Here is a 26,789-nt window from a genome sequence, read left to right as displayed (position 1 = left end):
CGGAAAGCATAAATATAGAATGGGATCTAAGAGAGCATATAAAGGCCCTCCCTACGAAGGCGGACATTCAACAGCTAATAGCAACAGTAGAGAAATCATGCAAGCTAGCAGTAGAAGAACTAAGGGAAGAAGTGGTGGCAATAGGTAATAGATTGGAAGGAATTGAGAACACCCAAGAAGATATGGCACAGGCAGTAGCAGAGAACCAAGACACTATTAAACTCCACGAGGAAGTAATGAATAATTATAGAGATCAAATGGATGAATTTGAGAACAGGGATCGGCGACAGAATATACGCATACGAGGACTACCGGAAAAATATCATAGCAGCGACTTGCCAATGGTAGTCCAAAAGCTATTCTGCCAAATTATGGGAACAGCTGCGCCGGAATTCATTGAAATGGATAGAGTCCACCGTGTTACCTCTTTCGGTATTCAAAATAAAGACAAGCCTAGGGATGTGATATGCAAATTGCATAAGTACACAATAAAAGAAACAATAATCAGGATTGCACGAGATACCTCCACAATTGAATACGAAGGAGCTCATATCCTTTTGTTCCCTGACATATCCCGTCGTACATTAATGCAGCGCAGAATGGTCCGACCGTTATTGGAAGCTCTACAGGCAGCAGACATTAAGTACCGATGGGGGTACCCTTTTCGCTTAATAGCATCAAGGAATGGGAAAACAGCAGTACTACGCACCAGGGATGATTTAAAAGAGTTCTTAGAAATACTAGAACTCCCATTTGTGGACTTTCAGGATTGGAGAATAGCTAATATCAAGACACTAATTCAACGACCTGAGCCATGGTCCCAAGTGGGAGGAAAAGGCTAAGGAAAGACTATAGTACTCTTTAGTATAAAAGACCGAAAGCAGGGAAGAGAAGAGAGACTTAGGAAGTAATAGAAATGAGTAAAGCAAAGGGGGAAGGGGGGAAGTACGGGTTGGTGCTTAAACTTGTCACTTAATTTTATTGTAATTTTTGGTGTTTGTTTTTTTTTTTTTTGTCTTTTTTTTTTTTTTCCTCCAATTAGGCAGGTCCCGTGGAAAGGGATCGATAAACCTGCAATATGCAGGAAGGAGGGAGGGCTCGGGAGGAACAAGGAGCAACCAAGCGGGCCCACCCTACCGTTAGTTGGTACATTTTACAAAGTAAAGTGTTAAGTTGTGGATGGGGTCAGTATGGATTTTTTTTTGAAGTTTTTACCGCAGGTGTACATGGAGGCGGGGAACACGAGATGTGCAGCAACAGATTAAGAATGGTACATATTTACTCAGATTAAAAGAATGGCTAAAACGTTTAAAATAATGACTTATAATGTAAGGGGACTGTGCTCACCTCAAAAAAGGGGCCGCCTTTGGCAAGAATTAAATCATCAAGCTGTAGATATAGTATTTTTACAGGAAACACATTTCACGTCAGGATCTGTACCAAGGCTACCATTATTCCCATACAACCAGTGGTTTCATGCAGTATCGCCCATTGCGAGAGCTAGAGGAGTATCGATAGCCTTTGGGAACACGTGTCCTTTGACATCCATAGTGGTGAACACAGACTTAGAAGGGAGGTTCCTTTTTATTAAAGGAACACTGCAGGGACAAGTGTACACATTCGCTTCAATATATGCCCCCAACACACACACAGTTGATTTCCTGGGAAAAACACTAAAAGCGTTAGAAAAATTTAGGGAAGGGTTTTTGATTCTTGGAGGGGATTTTAATGTTATTGTTGATACTAAACTAGATACAACTACAGGGAAAACACCACTATCATTTAGAGCACTTAAACATGTTAAAAAATTATTTCAATCCTCACACTTGGTAGATAGCTGGAGGGCATTAAACGGAGAAAAAAAAAATTATAGTTACTACTCAAAGAGCCATAATACCTATTCCAGGTTGGACTGGATCTTGGTAGATCAATATTATTTAGAATATGTAAAAACAGTAAGCATAAAGCCAATAACGATCTCGGATCATGCCCCGGTGGTGGCGGAGATCTTCCCTATACACGCGGGTCACAAGGAACGAACGTGGAGATTAAACGAGTCATTACTGGATAATAAAATAATACTAGAGGACCTCCAACATAAATTAGAGGAGTATTTTGATTTAAATACGTCAGAAGAAGTATCGGAGCAAACAGTGTGGGAACCCCACAAAGCGGTAATTAGAGGAGAATTAATAGCACATGGAACGCGAGTAAAGAGGGAAAAAAGAAAAGAGATAGAAGATCAGTTGGAAAGAATAAAGGAATTAGAGAACAAACATAAAAGTACTTGCGAACTAGAAGATGCCAGGCAGCTGGGAATTATGAGGGAGGAGCTCTCCAGGTGTCTGGATAGAAGGGTCAGGGATAAATATAGATTTATAACACATAGATTTTATGAGCATGGGAATAAATGTGGCCGATTACTGGCTAGACAACTAAAAAAAAAGAGGGAATTATCCCATGTACATGAAATTAGAATAGAAAATAAACAAGTAAAAGATACAAAATCAATAGCAAAAGAATTTCAACAATATTATAAGAAACTATATAATATCCAACCCATTCTAGAGCAGGCAGAAGATAGGGGGAGGATAGAAGAAATGAGAGACTATATTAGTAGCTATACAATATCAAAGTTCCCCTCTAGGTTAATAGAAAAATTAGAAGAACCAATAACCAAAGAAGAAATAAGAAAAGCAATTGAGAACCTGCCGAGGGGGAAAAGCCCAGGACCCGATGGGTTAACCAATGCATACTATAAAAAGTTTGCCCAAATTTTAGAAATACCTCTGTGCAGATACTTCAATAATATTACTGCCTCTAACCCAATGTCCTCAGAAGCACTGCTAGCATATATAACAGTTTTACCGAAACCAGGGAAGGACCCACAGGAATGTGCTAATTACAGACCCATATCATTGCTTAATTCAGATACTAAATTAATGGCAAAAATCATAGCTACTAGAATACAAGAAGAGGTAACACAATTGGTCCATCGTGACCAAACGGGTTTCATGAAAGGCAGAGAAACCAAAGATAACACCATTCGAGCCCTACACATACTTTATTGGATGCAAAATGGCCCAGATAAATTACCCAGGACAATGCTATCAATGGATGCCGAAAAGGCATTTGATAGAGTGGACTGGGACTTCATGAAAGAAGTACTGAGAGCAATAGGAATGGGAGAGCGAATGATGGGATGGATAGAAGCCCTATACGCAAAACCCAGGGCAAGAGTGAAGGTAAATGGTATTCTATCAGGATGCTTTGATATACGAAATGGCACAAGACAGGGGTGCCCCCTGTCCCCAATACTGTTTGCCTTGACTCTGGAACCATTTCTGTGCAGGGTGAGAGAAAATAAGGGAATAAAAGGGATAAGAATAGGATCTGAGGAGCATAAGGTATCAGCATATGCTGATGACCTATTATTCTATCTTTCAGAACCACAGGGATCAATAATGGCACTAATGGAGGAGGTCCAGAGATATGGAAAAATGTCCAATTTTAAAATAAACATGGAAAAATCTATAATACTACCATGTCATGTACCCCCATTATAATAAGAAAATGCTAGTGCGCTCCACCTGAGATAACCTACAGGAAAGAAATAATGTATCTAGGAAGCAGCCAGCATAAAAAAGTGTTCTCTGCACCAGAATTAGATATATAAATTAGTAAAAATGCGGCGCTACCAAAAAATTGCTAAATAAAATCAGTGTATAATAATCTCAAATAAATGTGAATCAAATAATATACACTAAATATAAATACAATAAGTAATGAATAAATATCAAAAAATGTAAACAAATATACGTGTATACAATAGACGTGCAAAGATAGTGAATAGAAGTCCGTGACAAAATATTCAGACACCTAAACAGTCCACATAGACAATCCAGATGCAAACAAACATAATAGAATATCCAAAAAAATATTAGTGAAATAACGTGAAAAATAAATAGATATTTAGTCCATAATTAAAGTGCATTAGTGACTGATGCCATTGCAAAATTAATGGATAAAGTTCATGCAAAAATGTGATCAGACGATTCCCACAAGTGCCAAATCACTGCAAGCTTCAGTGCTTAATGGGTGCACCACCTATTTCCCCCAGCCTCTCACCTCCAATAACTGGTATACAGGCACTGTATAAAGGGTAACTGCTGGCTTCTACTTTGTTCACACTGCTTCACCGCTGATTAAGTTTTCACTGTGAGGATATATATTACTTGCCCTCCCAATAGCTCCAGGATATCCAGGCCATACAGGATAGAAAAACACAGAGGGCTCTCATGTGCAGTAACTTCGCTATTTTATTGAAAGAAACAGTAAAATCCACACTTACATTTAAGATATCAGCAAAATGTGCAGCAGACGCGGACTTCCGGTTTCGGCCGAAAACCGGAAGTGATGGGTCCGACACCGAATTCCTTCCCTAAATTTATTTGAGATTATTATACACTGATTTTATTTAGCAATTTTTTGGTAGCGCCGCATTTTTACTAATTTATGTACCCCCATTGATGTCAATGGTAATGAAGGATAACCTCCCATTTAAATGGGAAAAAAAATCATTATACTATTTAGGAGTACATATTACGGCGGAAACTAAATCTTTATATGAACTTAATTATGGAAATCTAATAATAGAAATAACTAGAGATCTAAATAGGTGGAAGGGTCATTCACTGACATGGTTTGGAAGGATAAACACTTTGAAAATGAATATACTACCTAGAATAATATATATTTTAAATACCGTACCTATAGCAGTGCCTCAGGTCTTTTTTAAGAGAATTCGTAAAATGTTTATATCCTTTATATGGAACGATAAAAACCCTAGAATAGCATATGATATACTGCGTATAAATAAGAAGGAAGGTGGAATAGGGCTCCCAGATGTCTTCATGTATTACAAAGCAATGTCTATGGTACGAATACTAAACTGGTGTCATGACTCCTCAAATAAGGCATGGGTTTCGGTAGAAGAAAGTATGGCGGGCAGAAATCTAGCAGGGGCGCCATGGATACAGGCCGCGAACAGAGCTTTAGCAAAGTGGACATCACCACTAACACGGAATACATTAGCAGTATGGGATAGAATGAACAAGAATGGAAAATATGCTCCACGCACATCACCAATGGCCCCATTAGGGGGATATCCATGGTTTCCACCAGGGGAAGAAAAGGGAGCATTAGGTTCTTGGGGCTCAGGGGGTAATACAAGGTGCCTAAGATATGCTCCATCGGGAAGCTTACTTCCTTTAACAGAATTAATAACATCACAAGGAGAAATACATATGTCGAGATGGAGATATTACCAAATGAGAGACTTCTTTAATAAATTAGAACCCCAAGTAAGACCGCTGAGCTCCCTTACGACATATGAGAAGATGTGTATGAAAATAGAAAAACCAAATAACTTACTATCCCAGATGTATAAATTAGTCCTTAGTGAACAAAGTAGCACAATCCCTTACTTTATAAGAGAGTGGGAGAAAGAACTAAAATGCACATTTAGACCAACACAAATAAAAAAAATTATGGAAATGACGCATGAGACATCAATAAGCGCAGCAATACAAGAAATGTCATACAAGTTTATAGCTAGATGGTACCGAACCCCGGCCAGAATAGTAGAGATATATCCAACAGCGGATGGGCATTGCTGGAGAGGATGTAAGGATAAGGGGACATACCTTCATCTATGGTGGGACTGCCCAAAAATTAGGATTTTTTGGGAGGGAGTGGCTAAATGGACAGGGAGGATAACAGCAAAACCAATAGAAATGACACCCCTACAATTTCTGTTTCATGGGACAGAAGGATCCATTAAAGCTTATAAAAAAGGAGTCACACCACATCTGTTGAATGCAGCCAAAATATTAATACCTAGATATTGGAAACAGATAACATGTCCCACTCTACTGGAATGGAAGGGGGAGGTAGATAAAATAATGGAAGCTGAAAAATGGATATACGATATAAAAGAACAACAAGAAAAATATAAAAATATATGGGCAGGCTGGAAGCATTATTCCCGAGAAATAGAGAAAGAGTAAATTATACCAGATTAAAAAACCCCTCCGGAGTCTCCCAGAGATCCCTGACAGGGAGAGGGAGAAAGGAGGGGAAAGAGAAAAAATTAAGAAGCTGCTGTGCAACCCGTGCACTCCAAAGGTACATCGTACAAGGGGTAAAGGGGTAATACGAACCCAAACCACAACTTATAAATTTTGTTGTCTGTAGTATGGTTGAAGGTATATGGGAAGTGAATAAATGATGGAAATGTAATTGGAGGGGGGGCCTGAGGGAAGGGGAAGGGAGGGGAGACAACCAGTGGGGGAGACACCAAAATAAACAACACAACTTTTAGGAAACATAAAGGAAAGCCGAGGACTCTCCTAAGCACAAAGCACAAACAACACACCAAGGGGTCACAAACGGAATAAAAGCACGCAATAATGACTAAATAAGAAAATAATATATATTTTTTTTTTTTATTATTAAATATATATATATATATATATATATATATATATATATAAATAAAAGGAACCACAAAGGCACAAAAAAAAACACATAAAGAAGGGAAATAACACTGGGGAGAAATTTAAATCCCACACCCACCTCTTCTTATTTTTTTTTATTTTTTTTTTCTATCCCTCTCCTACACACCGGTTGACTCCACTCCAAAATATCCCCTCCTCTCGGGCCACCACCTAATATTGTTATAGATAAGCAGTGGAAAGTACATATGTAAATGTGAAGACATTGGGGGACTTGTGTAAACCTCAATGCCTCAGGACTGAATGTAATTGTAATTGTCTGGTGAATTTTTTATATATAAGAAAATAATAAAGATGATTTAAAAAAAAAAAAAAAAAAAATCGCATTGCATGCGCTTCGGCAGTGGTGCCCATTCATATCAATGGGCAGGAGTGGTGGCGGAGCGGTATACACCACTCCAAACGTGCTGCTTGCAGGACTTTTTTTTAAGATCCTGCCAGCGCATCGCCTCAGTGTGAAAGCACTCTGTCTTTCACACAGACTGCAGGGGAGCCATTTTGCAGGCACTTTACAGGCGCTATTTTTAGCCCAAAAGCGCCTGAAAAACGCCCCAATGGGAAAGGTGTGTTAGATTAAGGGGGATTAAAAAAAAATAATAATAAATAAAAAAGGAAAAAAAATAAATAAATAAAATAAAATCGGCCTAACATATCGGGCCAAAAAAATCGGCATTATATATCGGCTATCGGCCGTCATGATTTCTAAATATCGGCATCGGCATCGGCCAGAGAAAAACCCATATCGGTCGACCTCTACTCCAGACCAAAAAGTTTTGGGTATTTCCAAAGACTCTGACAGATGAACTGAGTAAAGGTAAATAGGCAAACTGACAGATTCCATTTAAGAATCAATGTCAGCAATGGCAGCTCTTATATTACTATTTTCACAAGATCACTTTAAGCATGAATAAATATCTGAGAAGAAATGTTTGGAAAATACAATGCCCTATATATTTTTTATTAAAAATGAAACTAAACTGACCAGGTTATTTGTATGCCAGTATTAATAAACCACCCAACTATCACTGGTAAGCAATAAAGTCACTGTTTTGACATTGTGTAAAATGCAGAAGTCTGTAATAGAAATACATACTGTATATACATTTACCTACCTGGCAGCATTATCATAATCTTCTTTTTCTACCAGATGTGTTATATAGGCTAAACCAATATCCTAAAAAAAAGAAAATAAATAAAAAACAGATAAATGCAAACACATAATCTTACTGTTTAGTAGAGAAAATATACAATATTAGCAGTTGACCAAAAAAGTCATTATTTTTGAATGGTGTTTTAATTTAAAGGATGGAATTAATTTCATATACATTATTTAACCACTTCCCACCCGGCCAATGCACATATACGGCCGGGTGGGAGCCGTCTACTTCTGATAGGACGTTCAGGAACGTCCTTCAGAAGGAGCGGGATCGCGCCGCTGCTCGTGTCACCCGGACACGGCGCATCTCAGATCGGCAGGAGGGCTCTGTGATTGGCCGTGTCCAATCACGGCCGTCATGTGATGTAAACAAACAGCCAGTTGCTAGGCAATCGGCTCCTCCTCTCCTCACACAGAAGTCATCGCTGAGGAGAGAAGAGCAGATCGCTGCAGCCGGCTGATGATCAGTGAGTATGAGCTGCTTTTTACAGCTTTTTACTCACTGATCATCAGTCTAGTGTAAACACACAACACACCACACAGTATAAACACAGTCCCCACATATGTCCCCAAAACACACATGTCCCCAAAACATACATGTCCCCAAATAATAAAAACACATGTCCCTAATAATAAAAACATGTCCCCCACATATGATTATCTGCACACATATGTACATGATCATTTGCGTACATATGTCCGTGATCACACAAACCAATTATTATACACTTAACGGAATTTTTTTTACCAAAAACATGTAGCAGAATACATTTTGGCTTAAATTTATGACAAAATTTGATTTTATTGGATTTCTTTTAAAATAGAAAAAAGAAAATAGTTTTTTTTTTCCAAATTTCCGCTTTTTTTGCGCTTATATCGCAAAAAAAAAAAAAAAAAAAAAAAAAAAAACGGAGCCGTGAATAAATACCACCAAAATAAAGCTCTATTTGTGCGAACAAAATGATAAAAATTTCATCTGGGTACAGTGTAGCACGACCGCGCAATTGTCACTGAAAGCGCTAGAGCGAGAATAGCTGAAAATTGGGCTGGGAAGGAAGGGGGCGAAAGTGCCCTGTATTGTAGTGGTTAAGACTTTAAGAGGTGCTGGCATTTTTAGATACCTTTACCGTGGCCTCATGCTCTTCCTGCAGCGGAATTATGAAGTCACAATCTTTATACCATATTCTCCTTAATGAAAATAAACAAAAAAATCCAACATACTGGAATTTCACCAAAGGAGTCCTCAAAGTATACAAGAACCTGGTATTCAGCCAATCAACATGTAACAAAAAAGGAGCTTTGGGCTATTTGAAATCAGATGCATGATTCTGTATCGTCTATATTGTTTTATGAAGAACTAAGCAGCCGGTGTCATGCAAACCATATAAAGCACTTGAACGTTTCAGTGCTCCATCTTGTTTCAAAAAACACCTTCCTGAAAAAATCTGGAAGCTGACTTTGCAGACCTAATATTCTGCAAATGTTAATTGCCTGGCAGTGATGCTGAAACTCGTGCTTCTATACTTTCAGATAAGGATTTTTTTTACTCGTTTTACTTTAATAATATGCATAACTGGTCTAGGTGGGTAGCTCGGGCTGACTTCAATACCGACACATAAATCAATAGCACATATATCAATTTATTTATCAATATTTTAAGTTAAAAAAAAAAAAAAAAGTACCCAAATTATACCATAAATAAAAAATTCTACTTCCAAGATCTTTCAAATCTAAGCAAAGACTAGCATTGTTTGGGTTTTATAATACAGTATGCAGAAAGGTCTGTTTGGAATTAGACAGATCCTGACTAGCAGTGAGTTGGAAGGGCACAAACATGGCACAACAGTATTGAGCATAACGAAGAGCCTGAAAATGTAAAGAGACAACATGGATTCTCCCATATACAATTAGAACTGTTGAAGGAAATAATTGTAAGATTAATTGCAAAGCTGGACACAATAACGTGAACACCAGTATTATAGGGCTTCATTTTATTTGTGTAGGTTACACTTAAAGCAGAACTAAACCCCTTTCAGCAATGTGACAGTTACATCCCTTGCCATCTGCTGCCATCTTTTTCTTGGTGGCAGGTTTTTGGCATTTTGATTGGCCAGCAGGGGGTGCGGTCATGCCACGCATGAGCATGAAAGTCAGACATTCTGGCACATCCAGAATGCACACATGTGGTGGAAAATCTTGTATTATTGCAGAAGAGACATACAGTAGAATTTCTCTTCTGCAATAAAAAGATGCCCGCTCACAGTTTAACAAAAAAACAAAAACGTTTTTGTTTAAATGCGATTATCCTTTGCTTCATCCCATCTTTGCCTTTGCTCAGCTTCTAGCCTCAGCTTGTGCAGTTGAAGCAGTATAAACCCCAAAAGAAAACATTTATTATACTGCAGCTTACCAATTATACCAATTCTTAAGGCCGCGTACACACGGTCGGAGAATCCGTCGGAATGCGTCTTATCGGACCGTGTCGTCAGATAATCCGACTGTGTGTGGTATGCATCGGACTGATTCCGTCCGAATCTCCGTCCGACCCAATTTTCCAACATGTTGGAAATATTTCCCGACCAACTTGGCCGGTCTTACGTAATCCGATCATGTGTAGAGAATTTTGATCGGACCAAGTGCCACGCATGCTCAGATCAAATTCCTACATCAAAGCTATTGGCTACTAGCCTGAATGTAGTCCCATCGTAACGAAATTACGTCATCACGTTCTGAAAGATCGGATTTTTCCACAACTTAGTCCGACCGTGTGTATGCAACAGTTTCGGACACAATCCGTCAGACTAAATCTGACGGACAAAATCCAACGGATTTGGTTGGCAGAATCTCCGACCGTGTGTACAGGGGCTTAGAGGTGATGTCTGTATCCATTTCCTTATTTTAGGCATTCTTTCTTCTATTTTCATCTAGTGATCTGGCCAGTAAGTCTGTTTTTCACTCTAGCTTTCCAGCAGAATGTATCAGTTTATATGGAGGAGACAAACCACTTAACACTGGCAGGGGTGATTCAAATTATCAATCTATTTTTATCCATTCAAAAGCCTTTATCCCAAAAGGGAAAAAAAAACCTGTTTGCTGCAATATATTATAAAGTATGAGCTAGAGTTTGTATTCATTTAACACAACCCCCCCCCCCCCACCCAATACTGACAATGTTGTTGCCTGCTTTGTCCTCTGTGCTCATTCTTCCAAAGAAGGGGTTAAAAGCTCCCATGTTGCGGCACTTCGGAAGCGGTGTTTAGGTGCTTCGGAAGGGCTGCCCATTCATTGCAATGGGCATGGGCATTTTGGGAGCACTATATACAGCGAAGGGACTTTTTTTTTTTTTAATGACCTTTAATTATTTTATTTTATTGTATTGCATTTTAGTGTACATATGAGATCTAAGGTCTTTTTGACCCCAGATCTCACATTTAAGAGGTAATCATGCTTTTTTTTCTATTACAAGGGATGTTTACATTCCTTGCAATAGGAATAAAAGTGACACTTTTTTTTTTTTTTTTAAAGACCAGTGTAAAAATAAAAAATAAAAAGACAAACTAAATACCGGTAAGAAAAAAAATATTTATTTTTAAACGCGCCCTGTTCCACCGAGCTCATGTTTGGGAGTGAATGCATACCTGAGTAGAGCCCGCATATGAAAACGGTGTTCAAACCACACATGTCCAAGGTATCACCACGAGAGCAATAATTCTAGCCCTAGGCCTTCTCTGTAACTCAAAACATGCAACCTGTAGAATTTTTTAAATGTTGACTATGAAGGTTTGTAAGGGTAAAAGTTTTCTGCCATTCCACGAGCGGGCACAATTTTGAAGCTTGACATGTTGGGTATCAATTTACTCTGTGTGTAACATTATCTTTCACAATATAAAAAAGAAAAAAAATTGGGCTAACTTTACTGTTGTCTTATTTTTTAAATTCAAAATGTGTATTTTTTTTTTTAAAGTGTGCTTGTAAGACTGCTGCACAAATATGGTGTGACAGAAAGTATTGCAACGACTGCCATTTTATTCTCTAGAGTATTAGAACCCTCAAACATTGTATATATTCTTTTCTAAGTGATTTTCTAGCAAAAAACCAACAGTTTTTAACTTATAAACAGCAAATCTCAGAAAGAGCCTCGGCCCTTAATTGGTTAACATCAAGTTTGAATGTGATTGCTTAATTCTGAACACAGCTACATCCTCAGTATATGTGAACCCTTACCTTGTAAAACAACTCAGTTTAGGCAAACATTTTTGCCAATATCTCTCTCTCTATCTATATTGTATATATATATATATATATATATATATATATATATATATATATATATATATATATATATATATATATATATCTCGCTCTCTCTCTCTATATATATATATATTCTTCTTTTTTTATATTTATTTGCCTCACGTATTAAGCTCTGGAGCAACTGCACAGTATATTTGCCTTTAGTAAATCAACCCCGCAATCTTTGTTCTTAGCTGCATAAACACTGGAGATGGAGACTGCAGGGGTGTATGTAGGCAGGAGACAGAGAAATAGCAAAACACTGATCTTCCCAGTGAATGGCTGTGCAGAGGAGCATGTCAGTACAAGTCCATTGGAGGATAAGCAAGCTTTGCTATCAGTACAGCCAGAAAACTTACCATGCTGGGGAGGAGAAGAATGTACTATCATGCCTAGTGTGGTCAGTTTGAAATAGGAAAGCATGAGGACTGGCAGGATAACCAGGTATTTCACAAAATGAAAAAATACAAAGAGAAGAGAATACCTTTAAGTGCAAGTACATGGAAAAAAAAGACATCTAGCTGGAAAATAAAACACTGGTGTAACAAACACTTTAAATTTCAGTTCAGCCACGATTCTTTACCAGTGAAGCTTTTCTTTCATGCTTTATAGATGCAGTCACAACTATGGGTACTGTTGCTCTTGAAACACTGCTGAACACAATATGTAATACCCTAGCATGCAGCCCAAAGAGCATAGACAAGGAAAAGATAAACAAAAGATTTTTACAACTTTTTCATTTTCAGAGTACCCTACACAAATAATAATTAAAAAAAAGTCCTATGATACTGGTGTTGACATTATTGTGCCCACTCCCTGTACATTATGCTGACCAATTGACATAAAATCTTTAAAAACGATTATAGCTTCCTTCCACATGCTGCTGCAGATTCTGCTTTATGATTGCCCAGGGCAATAGCCCATACGTAACTCAACTTACCAAAACTTCATGTCGCTTAATATTTTTCTGACTGATTTCTGCAGCCATAAGAGCTTCCTAAAAAGCAGAAAAGGTATACAAAAAAGGTAAACAAGTAAATAACAAAACACAACATTAAAATAAAATAAAAATGTGAGGCCTGCTACAATATAACATCTTGGAGATTTCATATCAATTTTCCAGACGGAAAAACTTTCTACCAGTAATTCCGATTGTGTGTATGCAATTCCGACACGCCAAAAATCACGCATGCTCAGATTCAACTACAAGACGCTATTGGCTACTGGCTACTGAACTTCCCTTTTCTAGTCCCGTCGTACGTGTTGTATGTCACCGCGTTATAAACGATCGGAATTTGATGTGACTGTGTGTAGGCAAGACAGCTTGAGCCGAATTCCAACAGGAAAACAGCTTTTTCCGACGAGAATTCTGATCGTGTGTACGTGGCATAACAGTACCAATAAGTGGACTTATGCTCAGATTCAGGCCATTAAATTATGTACATATTCTTAAAAGAAAAGTATGTTTTTTTTTTCAGACTCTTACTTACCTAGGTGGATGCGGCATCGATCTGACTCTGACTCTGCGACTTTAGCTGACAGCAGGCTTCAGCACTGCATTCCTGTGACCCACAGGAGAAGTATAGCCAAATGAACTTTGGCTGTACTTTTCCTTTAATAAGCAGTAAAGTAAAATAGATTTAAAACATGTCATTACAGCCCTACCTAGCTGCTTTTAATTTGTTTTTAAGCAATTGCGAACGATTTATCGATCGAAAATCAAAAATTCCTGCATTTTGTGATGCCATTGATTTCGAAATTTGACCGACCAAGCCAAATTTGTGACTGGGAATGTTCTTTTCTTTCCAGGTCACAGCTGATTTTTCAATTATATTTGTGTACTAATATTAGACTGGCAGGCTGACAAGATCTGTTCTCCTATATAAAAACTAAGATTTCAATAGCTGCGTTATGAACTTTAGAACTTAATTTCTCCACAATGCTTATAAATACAGTGATGAATTTGTTTTAATGTGCTTTCAGCATCCAAACATCAACCAGGCCAATTTCTGCTAATTGTTTTACAAAGCTCATTTCTGTATGCATCCCGGCACTGCTGGCAGGGTGGAATCTATCCATTTAAAGTGTTTCCACTGCTTTTCCAGAATATATAAGTACTTTGGTGTGCATGGTCTGAGTACAGCTTCAGTTTAGGTAAGTTAACCATTTGCCACTCTTGTGAGCAGTCCTGAGAGTGCAACTGTTGGGGCATACTATTATTCCAGTCTGAGAACCATGAGCCAAACAGAGCAACAGTGGCAACCAAGTGCACAGGCTGAGCCAGCTGCCTGTAAGGCATCGCGGTGGATCCCGACATTGTATGGGTCCCCTCCATAGTCTGGAGTGGGTCTATGACTTCAGCTGATAGTGGACTTTAAGCCTGCTGTAAGTTGATTCTGCATCCCGGGAGAGTACAAGTGAGAATCATAGATAAAAGAACTTTGGCTATACTTCTCTTTTAAAGAAGGTGAAGTACCTCATATTTCTTCCTCCCAAGCAACCAGTCAATATGGTCATCTTGGTCTCTTTCTTTTGCCACAACAACATCTCTTGGGCTGATTATATAAAATAGGGATTCCCCTTCAGCATATTCTGGGAAAAAAGAAAACCAAAAAGAAAAAAGTTTGATACATTTTGGAGAGTCAAATGTCAGTAGAAGATCTCAAAGGCTGAATCATAAGGTACAAACACTGCTAGATGGAGCTTAGTTTTTAGCTTTTTACCTAAGCGATAGTCCCGACACTCATTTTCTTGAAATCCCCTGACCGTTATGGCATCTGAGGACACTTCTTCACAACAATCTGGATTTGGTTGAATTATATCAAGACGTGGTCTGGCACAAAACTCCTTATTCTGGAAAAAAAGAACAGCTATTAGAACAACTGAAGCGTTACTAAACCCACAACAAAAAAAAAATCTGTCTGTAAACATAGCATGCTTGTTATAATCACTGTGGAACTTAAGGGGTTAATCCACTGCATTGTGTAAAAAGGCTGTTTTATCCTGCATGCATAGATCCTTCCTTCCGGTCTAACTGGGGAAGGCCAGCTAACACACAGGAAGTAGCCAACCTGCACATGCTCAGTTGTGTCTTTTATGCTGGAGAGAACATTTACTTGTTCTCAGTGCTAGCCAGGTCACGATATTGACATCACACATGTGGGCATGTATACAGGCTGCAGGGGAAATCTCCTTCTATCTGAACTCTCAGCACTGGAGAAACTGATCATGGTATACAGATCATCAGAAAAGGTATATAGTGGCAATATTTTAATGTAAAAAGATTTATAAGCTGTGGGCACTGGGGGGGGGGGGGTAGATTAACTATTTTCATATTACTGGGTTTAGTAACACTAAGCTTATAATCACGTTAAGCTTTCAATTATATGCACACAATCAAACAGTAAGGAGCCTTCCCCTTAATTATTGTTGAGGTGACAGTGATTTTGACTGGAGTGTACCTCTAAATGGAAACCTGAAATCTATCCCTGAATTTTCCCTTCTTTCCAACAGAGATCAGGAGCTAGGAAATATTTTCTCAGGCAGAGTAAGGCATTTTCTGTTTTTGATACATCTAAACTGACAACTGTCCCTAAGGCAGGCCATGTATTATGTGATTTTCTTTCATGCGAAAATCGTTCCATTCCCCCTTCAACACAATCAGTATTGATTGGGAAATCCCTCCCGTGGAGCCAGGGATGTTGCTAGGTCTGCAAAAGATGTGGGGCAATTTTTTGCAGTCAATGGCTGGTGTTGGCTTCAATCATCATGGCATCAAGGTTGATATGGTGTTAGGGCTATTGAGGCACATTGTTTCTATTGTTACATTCTAATATATAATGAAGTGGTTCAACTCCACAAAATGCATAATCAGTGGGAGCCCTGGTGGAAGGCTGGCAGCACTGGTCCAATTAGTGAGGGCACAAGAGCAGTGATGCAGGGTGGGTAGTGAAAGATGATGTCATCTCTGCTCATCCAGCCGCTTGCTTCTCTCCTCTTTTTTAGAGTAGCCTCTGTGGCTGGGTCATCTGCTGCAGGGAAGGCAGAGAGGGAGTCGGTGTTGTTCTCTTCATGATCAGCAGGCTGTGCTGAGAGTGAAGCCCAGTTCTGCTTTTTAGCTGAGGGCAGCTTAGTGGGTGATGAGGCTGGGGAGACTGCAGCTCTCTTTGAGGGAGGCTTCAGCTGTGGACTTGTCCATGTCAGAGTCTGGGTGACAGAGTCTCTGGGCAGTGGCTGTGGTGAGGCAGGGCAGATGTTGTCTGCGGCGCCATCTTGGACTGCTGTGTGCGGCAGCTTCATGAAGAAATCTGTGAGGTCGCGGGCACCCGATGTCTAAGCGCCACTGGGTCATAGTCCACTGGTGTGCAGGGATCTTCTCCTCTATGGGAGAGACAGAATTGGTGGGCTGGGATGCAGAGAGCTGGGTTATTCACCCTGTGAAGCTGAGCAGCAGCGGATCATGCAGCCATACTGCCCGGCGACCAGGACACATCTGCCTCTCATGTAGCCCATTCGCCCGCTGGTTAGGCAGGGACCATGCGGCAAGAGACTCGAGGCTATGAGCCCCAGATTTGAGGCTATAGCTCCAATAGCCACCCCCTACAGATGCCACTACGCGGAGCCTCCTGTGTGCTTGCAATAACTATTGAGTACTTCTGGCAGGGGCAGTTTTCTGGACCCCCCCAACCCCCCCTGTCTAGCTGGTTGAAATAATCGCACGCTAGAGATCCAACATGCTGGTTGTATCCAAGTCCACTGATGGATTTACTTGGGTACAATCAGCCTGCCCATAGATGACTCAAGTCTTCGCTGGTCCCTGCTGAAGCGGCTGACATTCAAACCATCTATGGCCGGATTAAAAAGGCATGGTCACCTAAACCAGTATAGTTTTAACAGTGAAAATTTGACAAAGGACTAACTAGTAAAGTTATTGTTATCTATAAAGCTACACCTTGTCAGACCTATTGCCATGCTGAGAAACAGAATCCAAGAGGCAGAGGTAGCAAAGAAACAGTATAGCGGTGGATACCCAGATAATGGGCCTGTAGATGAGCAGACCTTCGAAAACCCTATCTTTTTGATTCTGACTGTAAATATAAAGTTATAGTTACCCCTTTATCTGAAGTCTCCTTTACAAAGAAGAGCATCACAAACTGATCACAGAGCGGCGCAATTCCACTGATGAAGAATTCTGTATCAAACTGTGAAACTAAAGCGAAAAAAAATTGAATCAAATACATAGTCACTGTGTATATCTAGCAGACTTTAAAAAATAACCCAGGGAAATGTAAAGAAATAATGTACTGTTCATTTATAATGAGTGCTCTGTGTAAATAGTTTTTTCTTAAATACATTTACATAATTCCCTGCACATAAGGTCAAATTTCAAACCAAGTAGCAGTTTACATCCAAACTCACTTTGGCAACTTTTTATGCAATACTCACCTTTAATCTAGAAGCTGTCCTTTGCTGTACTTCTTTTCCACCAATAGATATCTTCAGTCTTCTGACAGCATTGTTTAACCTACTTCCTCTGAGCCCTGGTTCCCACGGACCTGGCCCACCTGGTGACTGGACAGTGAAAGGAGAAGCAGTGTGGTGATGTGCACACCTCTGTCAATCTGCTTTCATCTCCTGTCCACATACTTCTTGACAAAACATGAAATTGGCACCTTGCATTGCTTCTTCCTCTAACATTGTGAGCAAAGTATATAAAATTCGGATACTTCTGCAGCTTGTGTAAAAAATAAATTTAACAATGTATTAATTGTAGAGTTGCATTAAAGGGGCCAATCCTCCTTTTCTGCCCTCCCCCGGCGCTTTAGGCTCCTCCTCTTCTCCGTGTGCCCCCATAGGAATCCCCTTCCTACGGTGGTGCACTCTCGTCCCACAAAGCCAATGGCTCCTGCTACTGCCTCTCTTTCCTGTGAGAGAGGGGAAAGAGGAGAGAGCCGCTGGATTGAGTAAGGACTCAGGTAAGTATTTGGGGGGTCTGCATTACAGTGGATGTAAACCCCCACATATACCCAGTGAAGTAAACAGCCTCAGATGATACACAGGGATGAAGCAAGTCTCCCTACATAAGATTTACATGTAGAGCTGGTGTCTTCAGCTTTTTATATTCTTTAGAAAGTGTACATAGTGTTACAGATTTACTCATCCCGCTGAGCACTGGGAGTGGATTCTAGGCATACAGCCAAGACAGCTGATTGGAGGAAAGGCACACCCCCCTCCCCCCTCCACATAGGCAAAGGAAGGAAGGAAAGAATGTGCAGAGCTGTGCAGTGACAAGACCAGCTCTCTGCTAATCTATGTATAGCAACCTCCCACAACACAAATTTAAGGCTGGTTTTATCTCAGTTGACTGAGAACTTGTCAGAAGTTATCAAGCTATCATGATAACAGAGAAACTGAACAGGAGAAAGACATGGGACTTAGTTCTTTGGAGAGGGATAAGAAAACACCACAGATATAAGTGCTTAGGTCGTATTTCATGAATTAGGTTCATATTCACTTTAAGGTAAAAAAAAAGTTTTCCTTCAGAATCACTTTAATCTGTGTATTTTATATCTGCTCATACTTCAGGTGCAATGGGTGAGAAAGCAAAGTGCTTGAGTGACCGACTTAGATTGGGTATATACACTAGTAGATTTTTGTTCAATATTTTTGGTTTTAAGTAGTTTCAAATTTCTAACTATTAGTGGGAGTAAATTGACATTTGATGGATCAAAATGTATTTTTTTTTTTTTTTTTTAACAAATTTCTATTTTTTATTATATGTAGCTTTAGTTTAAAAAGTACATTCACTCCAAAATCAAATGTTAAAGAAGAAGTATAGCCAAAGCTTGTTTGGCTGTACTTCTGTGGATCACAGGAGTGCACTCCTGTGATCCATTTTCAGCAGACAGTGGGCTGAAGCCTGCTAACAACTGATGTCATAGAGCCAGTCCAGGCTCAGGAAAGATTGCGACCATATGGTCAGGATCTGCCCACATGCCTGGACCGGCACCAGACTCAGCCTCTCAGTGAGCCACTGAGATCCTGAGCCAGCCTCTCCCACCGCCTCCACAGCGCAGAGCTCAAGCGAGCGCTGGAGGGGCAAAGCAGACGGTGGTGACAGACGGCACTAGCTCTCTACTCAGCCAGCTTTGAAAACCAAGCAATTAGCGGTGTTTAATCACACGGTTCTCAGCCTTAAAGCCGGCAGGGAACAGATGCAGCATTGGACCGATGCTGCATCCACCTAGGTATGTATGCTTCTAAAATAAAATAAAAATTCCCATACTTCTCTTTTAAAAGCAAACTAAATTTTTAACTACTTTTGATCAAAATTCATCTGTCTTTTATTTATTTATTTTTATTATTATTTTCCTGTATGGTTAAACTTTTCTTTTTCAGTGCCCACATTTTATAACCTTGTTTTTACATTAAAGGAATGAATAAAAAAAGAAATTCTCCCTTGCAGGAGAGAAGATTTTCAAACCAATGTCCCTGCAAAAATTCTGTACGAATATTTATAGGAACATTGGTTCGAAAATCTCTCCTGCAAGGGAGAATTTTTTTTTTATTCATCCTTTAAAGGTTATAAAATGTGGGCACTGAAAAAGAAAAGGTTAACCGTACAGGAAAATAATAAAAAATGATTTTACAGGTGAAGCAGCGGAAATGTTAAATGCTTGAGAATTTTATTTTATTTTTTTACTTTTTAGTTTTTTTATACAGAATCCAATTTCTAGGGTATAAAAATTAAGTTAATTTGCAAGCTGGCAACCCATGGTTCTGGTTATTGTAGAAATACAAATCACAGCGAGCATGCAGTAGTTCCCCAATAACCGAGAAGCCACAGGCATTCGACCTCTGAGCAAATGTAAAAATTAGCTGGAACTGTTCACAAACATTAAGTCAATCAAATCCTGCTGTCTTCAGTCAAACATAAGGCATAGTGGTGATTACACGCAGTATTACAGCATGAAAATAGCTATGTAGGAAATTCGACACCATTTCTTTTCATCATATTAGAAGGGCAGACATCAGAGCCGAGTCTTCTAGAATATTATTTATCCAGAGGCAATATTATACGGAGAAAGCTTTCTGACATACTATTTCACATACAGAAAATGTGTCTCACTTTCCAAATATTGCTTACAGACCATGAACAAGATATGATCGACAAAAGAATGTCAGAATCAAACCTCGACATTGTTCCAGCACAACAATACACACATAAGAATTTTGTCAGACTTTAAAAAGCAAAAGCTAAAAGCTATATCTATATGTGCAATAAAAGTAAATTTTTTTGGTTATAGTTTGAGTTATTTTGTAATTTTTAATATTTAAAATTATAATCTATACACAGATATAAATGTTATGTAGATATGGCAAAAAATAACAAAAAAATAAAATAAAAAGTATATGCTTCCGATGAGATAACAGGGCTTCTTTAATTCACCCTTGCCATCCAGGCCAATTTTGACATTTTTTACAGAAATACAATGGCTATAACAGGAGCATAAAAAATGATGCACATAATGCATCAGAAAGGGCTATATAGCCCTCAAACAGCTCTCAAACATCAATATAAATGTGTAGGAGTCCACTGGTCACAAAGTCCATGTTCAAACGAAACATATAACAAGGGAGAACATGCCAGATCTGGAGAAGAGTAGGGTTCAGAACCCGACTGAGGGAGGGCGTAAGACCACCTCCGAACAAAGAAGTCTAGGTGTGATAGAAAAAGGAGTATGCACCGGCACAGTAACGCTCTGGTGTAACTATAAGATGAATGGAAAAAAAGGGGGAGGGGGAAGAGAAGGAAAAAGCCAAAAAAGGAGAGAAAGAAGAAGAGAGGAGAAAAAAAGAAAACAAAAAGGAAAAAGGAGAGCGGGGGGAAAAAGGAGCCTTGAAATGCCACAACCAGCATAAAACCACAACCCCACACCCAATAAGGAAGGGGGAGTCACAGATAGTCTATCCATGGAGACCAGATTTTCAAGAACATGTCATACTTATCTTTCAACACAGCCGTCAAATTCTCATTAACCATGATGCCGTTCAGGCAGGTTTTACCATCCTGGAAGTGAGTACAGGAGATTTCCAGGAGTGGGCAATAGTTTGCTTAGTTGCAATGAAAAGAAAAGTGATGTTTGGTCTGCTTTTCGTGCACCGCCTGAATAGGCTTGGCTAACAGATCCTCAAACAGGTCTTTCCTAAGATTACAGTGCAGAAGCGTGTCAATCAGTGTGTATATCCTAATCCACAACCTTCAGACTTTCGGACAAGTCCACCATATGTGAGCACATTTTGCCATTTTTCGCATATACGTTAAAATCATCATTTTTTTGCTGGAAAAATACTTAGAACCCACGAACATTATTTATTACATACATATTATATGTTGCACAATATATGACAAGAAAAAATACACTTAAATGCATTCTACTGTGCACAAACAAACATAATACCCCATGTTTTGGTATATATATATATATATAACTCACCAATCTCCACATAACGATTTGGAAGGTCTCTTATTTCACTGGGATGTCGCTCTTTCACAGCACAAATCTGCAAAACAAAACATAGTAGCCTATTATTCCATGAACACACAAGATAACACTGTTGGACTACTGTACATGGCATCTGGAAAAACGACCATTATTTGTATCATTTAAACTTTTGTTGAATTAAACCTTTTTTTTTCCGTGTGAAGGTCTTTTCTCATTTAAATCACCTGGCTAAAAACGCTCCTTTAAAAAGAAGCATAATGTGTAAGCACAACTATGTCAAATTGTAATAACATTTACACAATAATGTGACAGTAGTAATTAGTCACAATCAAGTGAACTTGTTCTGTAATGTTAACGAGGTTTCATAAATACTATAAATACAAGTAGCTTTCTTAGGTCAGGTAATTTACTTTTTAGAACGGAGGAAATTAATTACTTATAAGAACAGCTAACCTTAAATATTACATTGGAATTAGTCCATGTGACTAACTACTATAAGCTATGATGTAGACACATTAATGTGTTAGATTTCCAAGGAATGTAAGATTAAGATGATACAGTTGGGAGTGACTATCAACACAGAACTGTTTTCCTGGCCAGTAGTTCCGAAGAAATACAGTCCTTTTGAAACCTAGTATAACCAGGTATGGGAGTGTATGAGTTTGTCAGATGTCTTCACCGTGTATCTTGTCACTTTGAAACAAAAAAGCAATGCCAAACCTACCATTCTGTAATGTACGTGTTACTATGCTAATAATATATAAAATAAATCACATACTAGTGAATTATTTGTACTGGTATAAAGTCTTTTTTTTTATCCATGTAGTACAACTCCTGAAATGTGAACTTTTAAAGCTATAAAAATCACTCAAATGGCAGAAAATAGTTTTGTTTTTTTTGGACTTTCTTTGATATTTGAGTGATACAATGTTTGATGGACTGGTGGGTATATACTGCCACCTTTGGGAGACTGAAAAAAGATTTTGGGAGGGGACAGTTCCACTCCTCCACTGCTATAGAGCTTCAGTAGTAGCAAGAAGTAAAGGGAAAAAAATGACTAACAGCCCAAAAAAACTAAAATAAGAGTGGAAACTGTGTCCAAAAAAAAATTAAGGGACACGGAGCTTAATATACTGATGGGGTGTTCACAAGCAAAACCCAGTGATGGACCCTGATGGAGTGGACATGACAAGCAAATGCAGATCCTTATGCTACAGAGCATAGACCTGAGGGATAGTCGCACAAATCAAGCTGGAGATGATCATCGAGGCTGCCACAAGAAATAGAGAGAAAAGAGAAATAAAGGAAGGCATAAGGAAGAAGTATCATTTAGGAAAACCCTGACAGCTCTGACTACATCCAAGGATCCAGGGGCATTTGTTATTGGCCATCTCTCCTCTCCCCTGAAGCCGCCGCTGGGAGACTATCATGTCACTTGATTAAAACACTCTGAGAATAGGTAAATATAAGAATCTTTCCTCCACAGGTGCAAAAATATGCCCTCTAAGTACATTAAGTACACTTCGCAAGAGGACTTGCATCAATATAGGAGAACCAAGTTCAAAAGCCCTTAATTAGTACCTCCTTTGCTTCAGCAGTTGAGATGCAAAGTGCAAGAATTAGTGTCTGCAAGAATATGAACCAGATCCAAGTGCCAGGCCTCCAGTACCAGGCAAGCACTTTAGGCAGGCCATCGTTCTGTCTGAAGTAGGGCTGTGGCACTGAAACACCTGATTTTCAGAATGATTAAGATGACACTGCCCTTGCCAGTTTACTGGGGAAAACACCAATATCTATATTACCTGCCCCTAAATGACCAAATTGTTGACTGAAAAGTAACCAGCAAAGTTGAAGACAAAACTCCCTTCTTCTCCAGGTCACTTACCAAAACTGATGGCTGTCTGTCAGGTTGGGGGGGGGGGGGGGGGGGCTATAGACGCCAGGAGGAGCTGGCCCTTCTGCAGGTGGCAGTGCAATTTATCAGACTGTCCCGTGTTGTGTCTTTCAATGAATGCTGGTGGAATGAATGTAAGGGTGCAATTGGAGCGGCTAAGAAAGACACATAGCGGAGGAGAGCCAAAAAAAATAAAATCCCCATACACACTATCAGATTTTCTGCTGATTTTTGTCTTCAGATTTACCAAAACCATGTAGTGCAAGGGCCGCCTGATTGCATATAAATTGAAACTCCTAAGGTTTGACCTCATATTACATGGTTTTGGTAAATCTGAAGGAAAAAATCAGCAGAAAATCTTAGTGTGTATGGGGCTTAAGTATATAAACAGTAAAAGAGGGAGGACAGACTATATTGGGCCCATAAAGAATGAGGAAGGGAATCTGGTTACAAAGGATGTTGGGATGGCAAAGGTATTGAATTTATTCTTCTCCTCAGTCTTCACAGGGTAATCAGGGAGCTTCGGTAACCTAAACTGTGGTGCTTATCCTCATGACACACCACAGGAAGCACCCTTATGGCTAACAGAGGGCAGAATTAGTAATAGACTTGAAAAACTTAACATTAATAAGTCACTGGGACCCAAGGGAACTCAGTCAAGTAATTGCCAGACCACTGTTCCTAATTTTTACTGACAGTCTACTGACTGGAATGGTACCAGCTGATTGGAGAAAAGCCAATGTAGCACCAATATTTAAAAAAGGGCCAAACTACATCCCTGGGAATTATAGACCAATTAGCCTAACATCAATAGTATTGCAAGCTCTTGGAGGGGATGATAAGGGACTATATATACAAGATTTTAGTAATGGAAATGGTATCATTAGCAGTAATCAGCATGGATTCATGAAGAATCATTCTTGCCAAACCAATCTATTAACCTTATATGAGGAGGTGAGCTGCCATCCAGATAAATAGGAGGCCTGTAGACGTGATGTATCCGGATTTAGCAAAATAATTTGACACGGTTCCCCATAAACATTTACTGTACAAAGTAAGGTCTGTTGGAATGGCAACAGGGTGAAGTACATGGATTGAAAACTGGTTCAGAGGGTAGTGATAAATGGGGAGTACTCAGAATGGTCAGGGTGGAAAGTGGGGTCCCCCAGGGTTCTGTGCTGGGACCAATCCTATTTAATTTGTTCATAAATGACCTGGAGGATGGGGTAAACAATTCAATCTCTGTGTTTTCAGATGATACTAAGCTAAGCAGGGCAATAACTTCTCTGTAGGATGCGGAAACCTTGCAACTAGATCTTAACAAATTAATGGGGTGGGTAAGTACATGGCAAATGAGGTTTAATTTGGAAAAATGTAAAATAATGCATTCGGGTGGCAAAAATATGAATGCAATTTACTTACTGGGGGGAGAACCTCTGGGGGAATCAAGGATGGAAAAGGAAAAGGGTACTAGTAGATCAGAGGCTCAGCAATAGCATGCAATGCCAAGCTGCTGCTAACAAAGCAAACAAAATAATGGCATGCAATAAAAAGGGGATTAACTTAAGAGATAAAGTGATAATTCTCCCGCTCCAGAAGACTCTGATCCGGCCTCACCTGGAGTACGCCGTTTAGTTATGGGCACTAATCCTCAGGAAGGATGTGTGGGAAATGGAGAGAGTACAGAGAAGGGCAACAAAACTAATAAAAGGGACTGGAGGACATTAGTTATGAAGAAAGGTTATGAGCACTGAACTTATTCTCGCTGGAGAAGAGACGCTTGAGAGGGGATATGATTTCAATTTACAAATACTGTTTTGGTGACCCCACAATAGGGATAAACTTTTCCACAAAGGGAGTTTAACAAGACACGTGGCCACTCAATAAAATTAGAACAAAAAAGATGTTTAACCTTAAATTGCATAGAGGGTTATTTACTGTAAGAGCAGCAAGGATGCGTAATTCCCTTCCACAGACGCCGGTTTCAGCGGGGAGCATTGATAGTTTCAAAAACCTATTAGATAAGCACCTGAATGACCACAACATACAGGAATATACAATGTAATACTGACATATAATCACACACATAGGTAGTCTCCTTTGCCGGGAGTACGTCTACTGACTTCGTCCCGTGCACGAGCTTCCTGCGCGCCCCCTAAAGGGGCACGCGCGGCGCGCTCTGTGATCGGCGAGTCAATGAGACTCGCCTGATCACCGATCCGAGCAAGGGGTCGATCCCGACCCCTTACCACGTGATCAGCTGTCAGCCAATGACAGCTGATCATGTGACAAAACAGAGCCGGTAATCGGCTATTTTTCCTCCTTGCACTGACAGCGCGAGGAGAGAAAAAAAAGCCAATCACCGGTGGCCGTGATTGGGACATCAGTCCCGATCACGGCCAGTGTATCAGTGCCCACCTGCCCCCTGCCAGTAACCCCCAGAGCATTAATAAAGTGCCACCCATCAGTGCCCATAATGCCATCCAGCAGTGCCATACATCAGTGCCCACAGTGCCATACATCAGTGCCCACAGTTCCACCTATCAGTGCCCACAGTGCCACCTATTAGTGCCTACAATCTGCCTCAACAACATTGCTGCACCTCAGTGCCACATATCCGTGCCCATCAGTGTCATCTACCAGTGCCCATCAATGCCCCTTAGTGCCACCCATCCGTGCCACCTATCAGCGTCCATCAGTGCCACCTTATCTGTGCCCATCAGTAGTGCCTTATCTGTGCCTATCGGTGCCACCTTATCTGTGCCTATTAGTGTCGCCTTAACTGTGCCTATTAGTGCCCACCAGTGCCGCCCATCAGTGCCGCCTCATCAGCGCATTTCAATGAAGGAGAAAAATGACCTGTTTGCAAAATTTTATAACAAACTATTAACCACTTGCTGACCGCCGCACGACGATGTACGTCGACAGAATGGCACGGGCAGGCATAAGGGCTTACATGTACGTCCTTGCCTGCCCGCGGGTCGGGGGCCCGATCGGGCCCCCGCCCGGTGCCTGCGGCGGTCGGTATTCGTTCGGGAGCGATCCCGGACGAGGGGACGGCCATTCATTCATGGCCACCCCCTCGCGATCGCTCCCGACGAATGAAAATGTCCCGTGACATCACTTCCTCTCCTGTAATGTAAACACAGGAGAGGAAGTGATGTATTCTCTCCTCCGTGTCGGTATTTTTCGTTCCGGCACCGAGGAGAGAGCATCGGTGAGTTGCACAAGCACTACACTACACAGTAGAACATGCCAGGCACACTCACACCCCCCCTTTACCCCCCGATCACCCCCCAATTACCCCTGCCCCCCCCAGTCACAGTGACACCAATTGCATTTTTTTTTTGCATTGGTGTCATTTG

At 40.0% G+C, this 26,789-nt stretch overlaps 1 protein-coding gene across 1 annotated transcript in view; it reads right to left on the bottom strand.

Moving 5' to 3' along the window:
* VPS41 (VPS41 subunit of HOPS complex) overlaps positions 1-26,789 on the bottom strand; it is a 487,204-nt gene that overhangs the window by 141,789 nt on the left and 318,626 nt on the right. The window contains exons 10-15 of the mRNA XM_077491629.1: positions 21,522-21,588; positions 17,136-17,233; positions 14,748-14,877; positions 14,501-14,616; positions 12,965-13,021; positions 7,688-7,749 (exon numbers count right to left, since the gene is read on the bottom strand). Coding sequence (XP_077347755.1) covers positions 7,688-7,749; positions 12,965-13,021; positions 14,501-14,616; positions 14,748-14,877; positions 17,136-17,233; positions 21,522-21,588 — 530 coding nt within the window. The remainder of the gene's footprint in view (positions 1-7,687; positions 7,750-12,964; positions 13,022-14,500; positions 14,617-14,747; positions 14,878-17,135; positions 17,234-21,521; positions 21,589-26,789) is intronic.

This window comes from Lithobates pipiens, unplaced genomic scaffold, assembly GCF_037356315.1.
Source record: "Lithobates pipiens isolate NorthernLeopardFrog02 unplaced genomic scaffold, aLitPip1_a1.2 Scaffold_19, whole genome shotgun sequence".
Lineage (NCBI taxonomy): Eukaryota > Metazoa > Chordata > Amphibia > Anura > Ranidae > Lithobates > Lithobates pipiens.
This window is presented reverse-complemented; position numbering and strand designations above follow the sequence as displayed.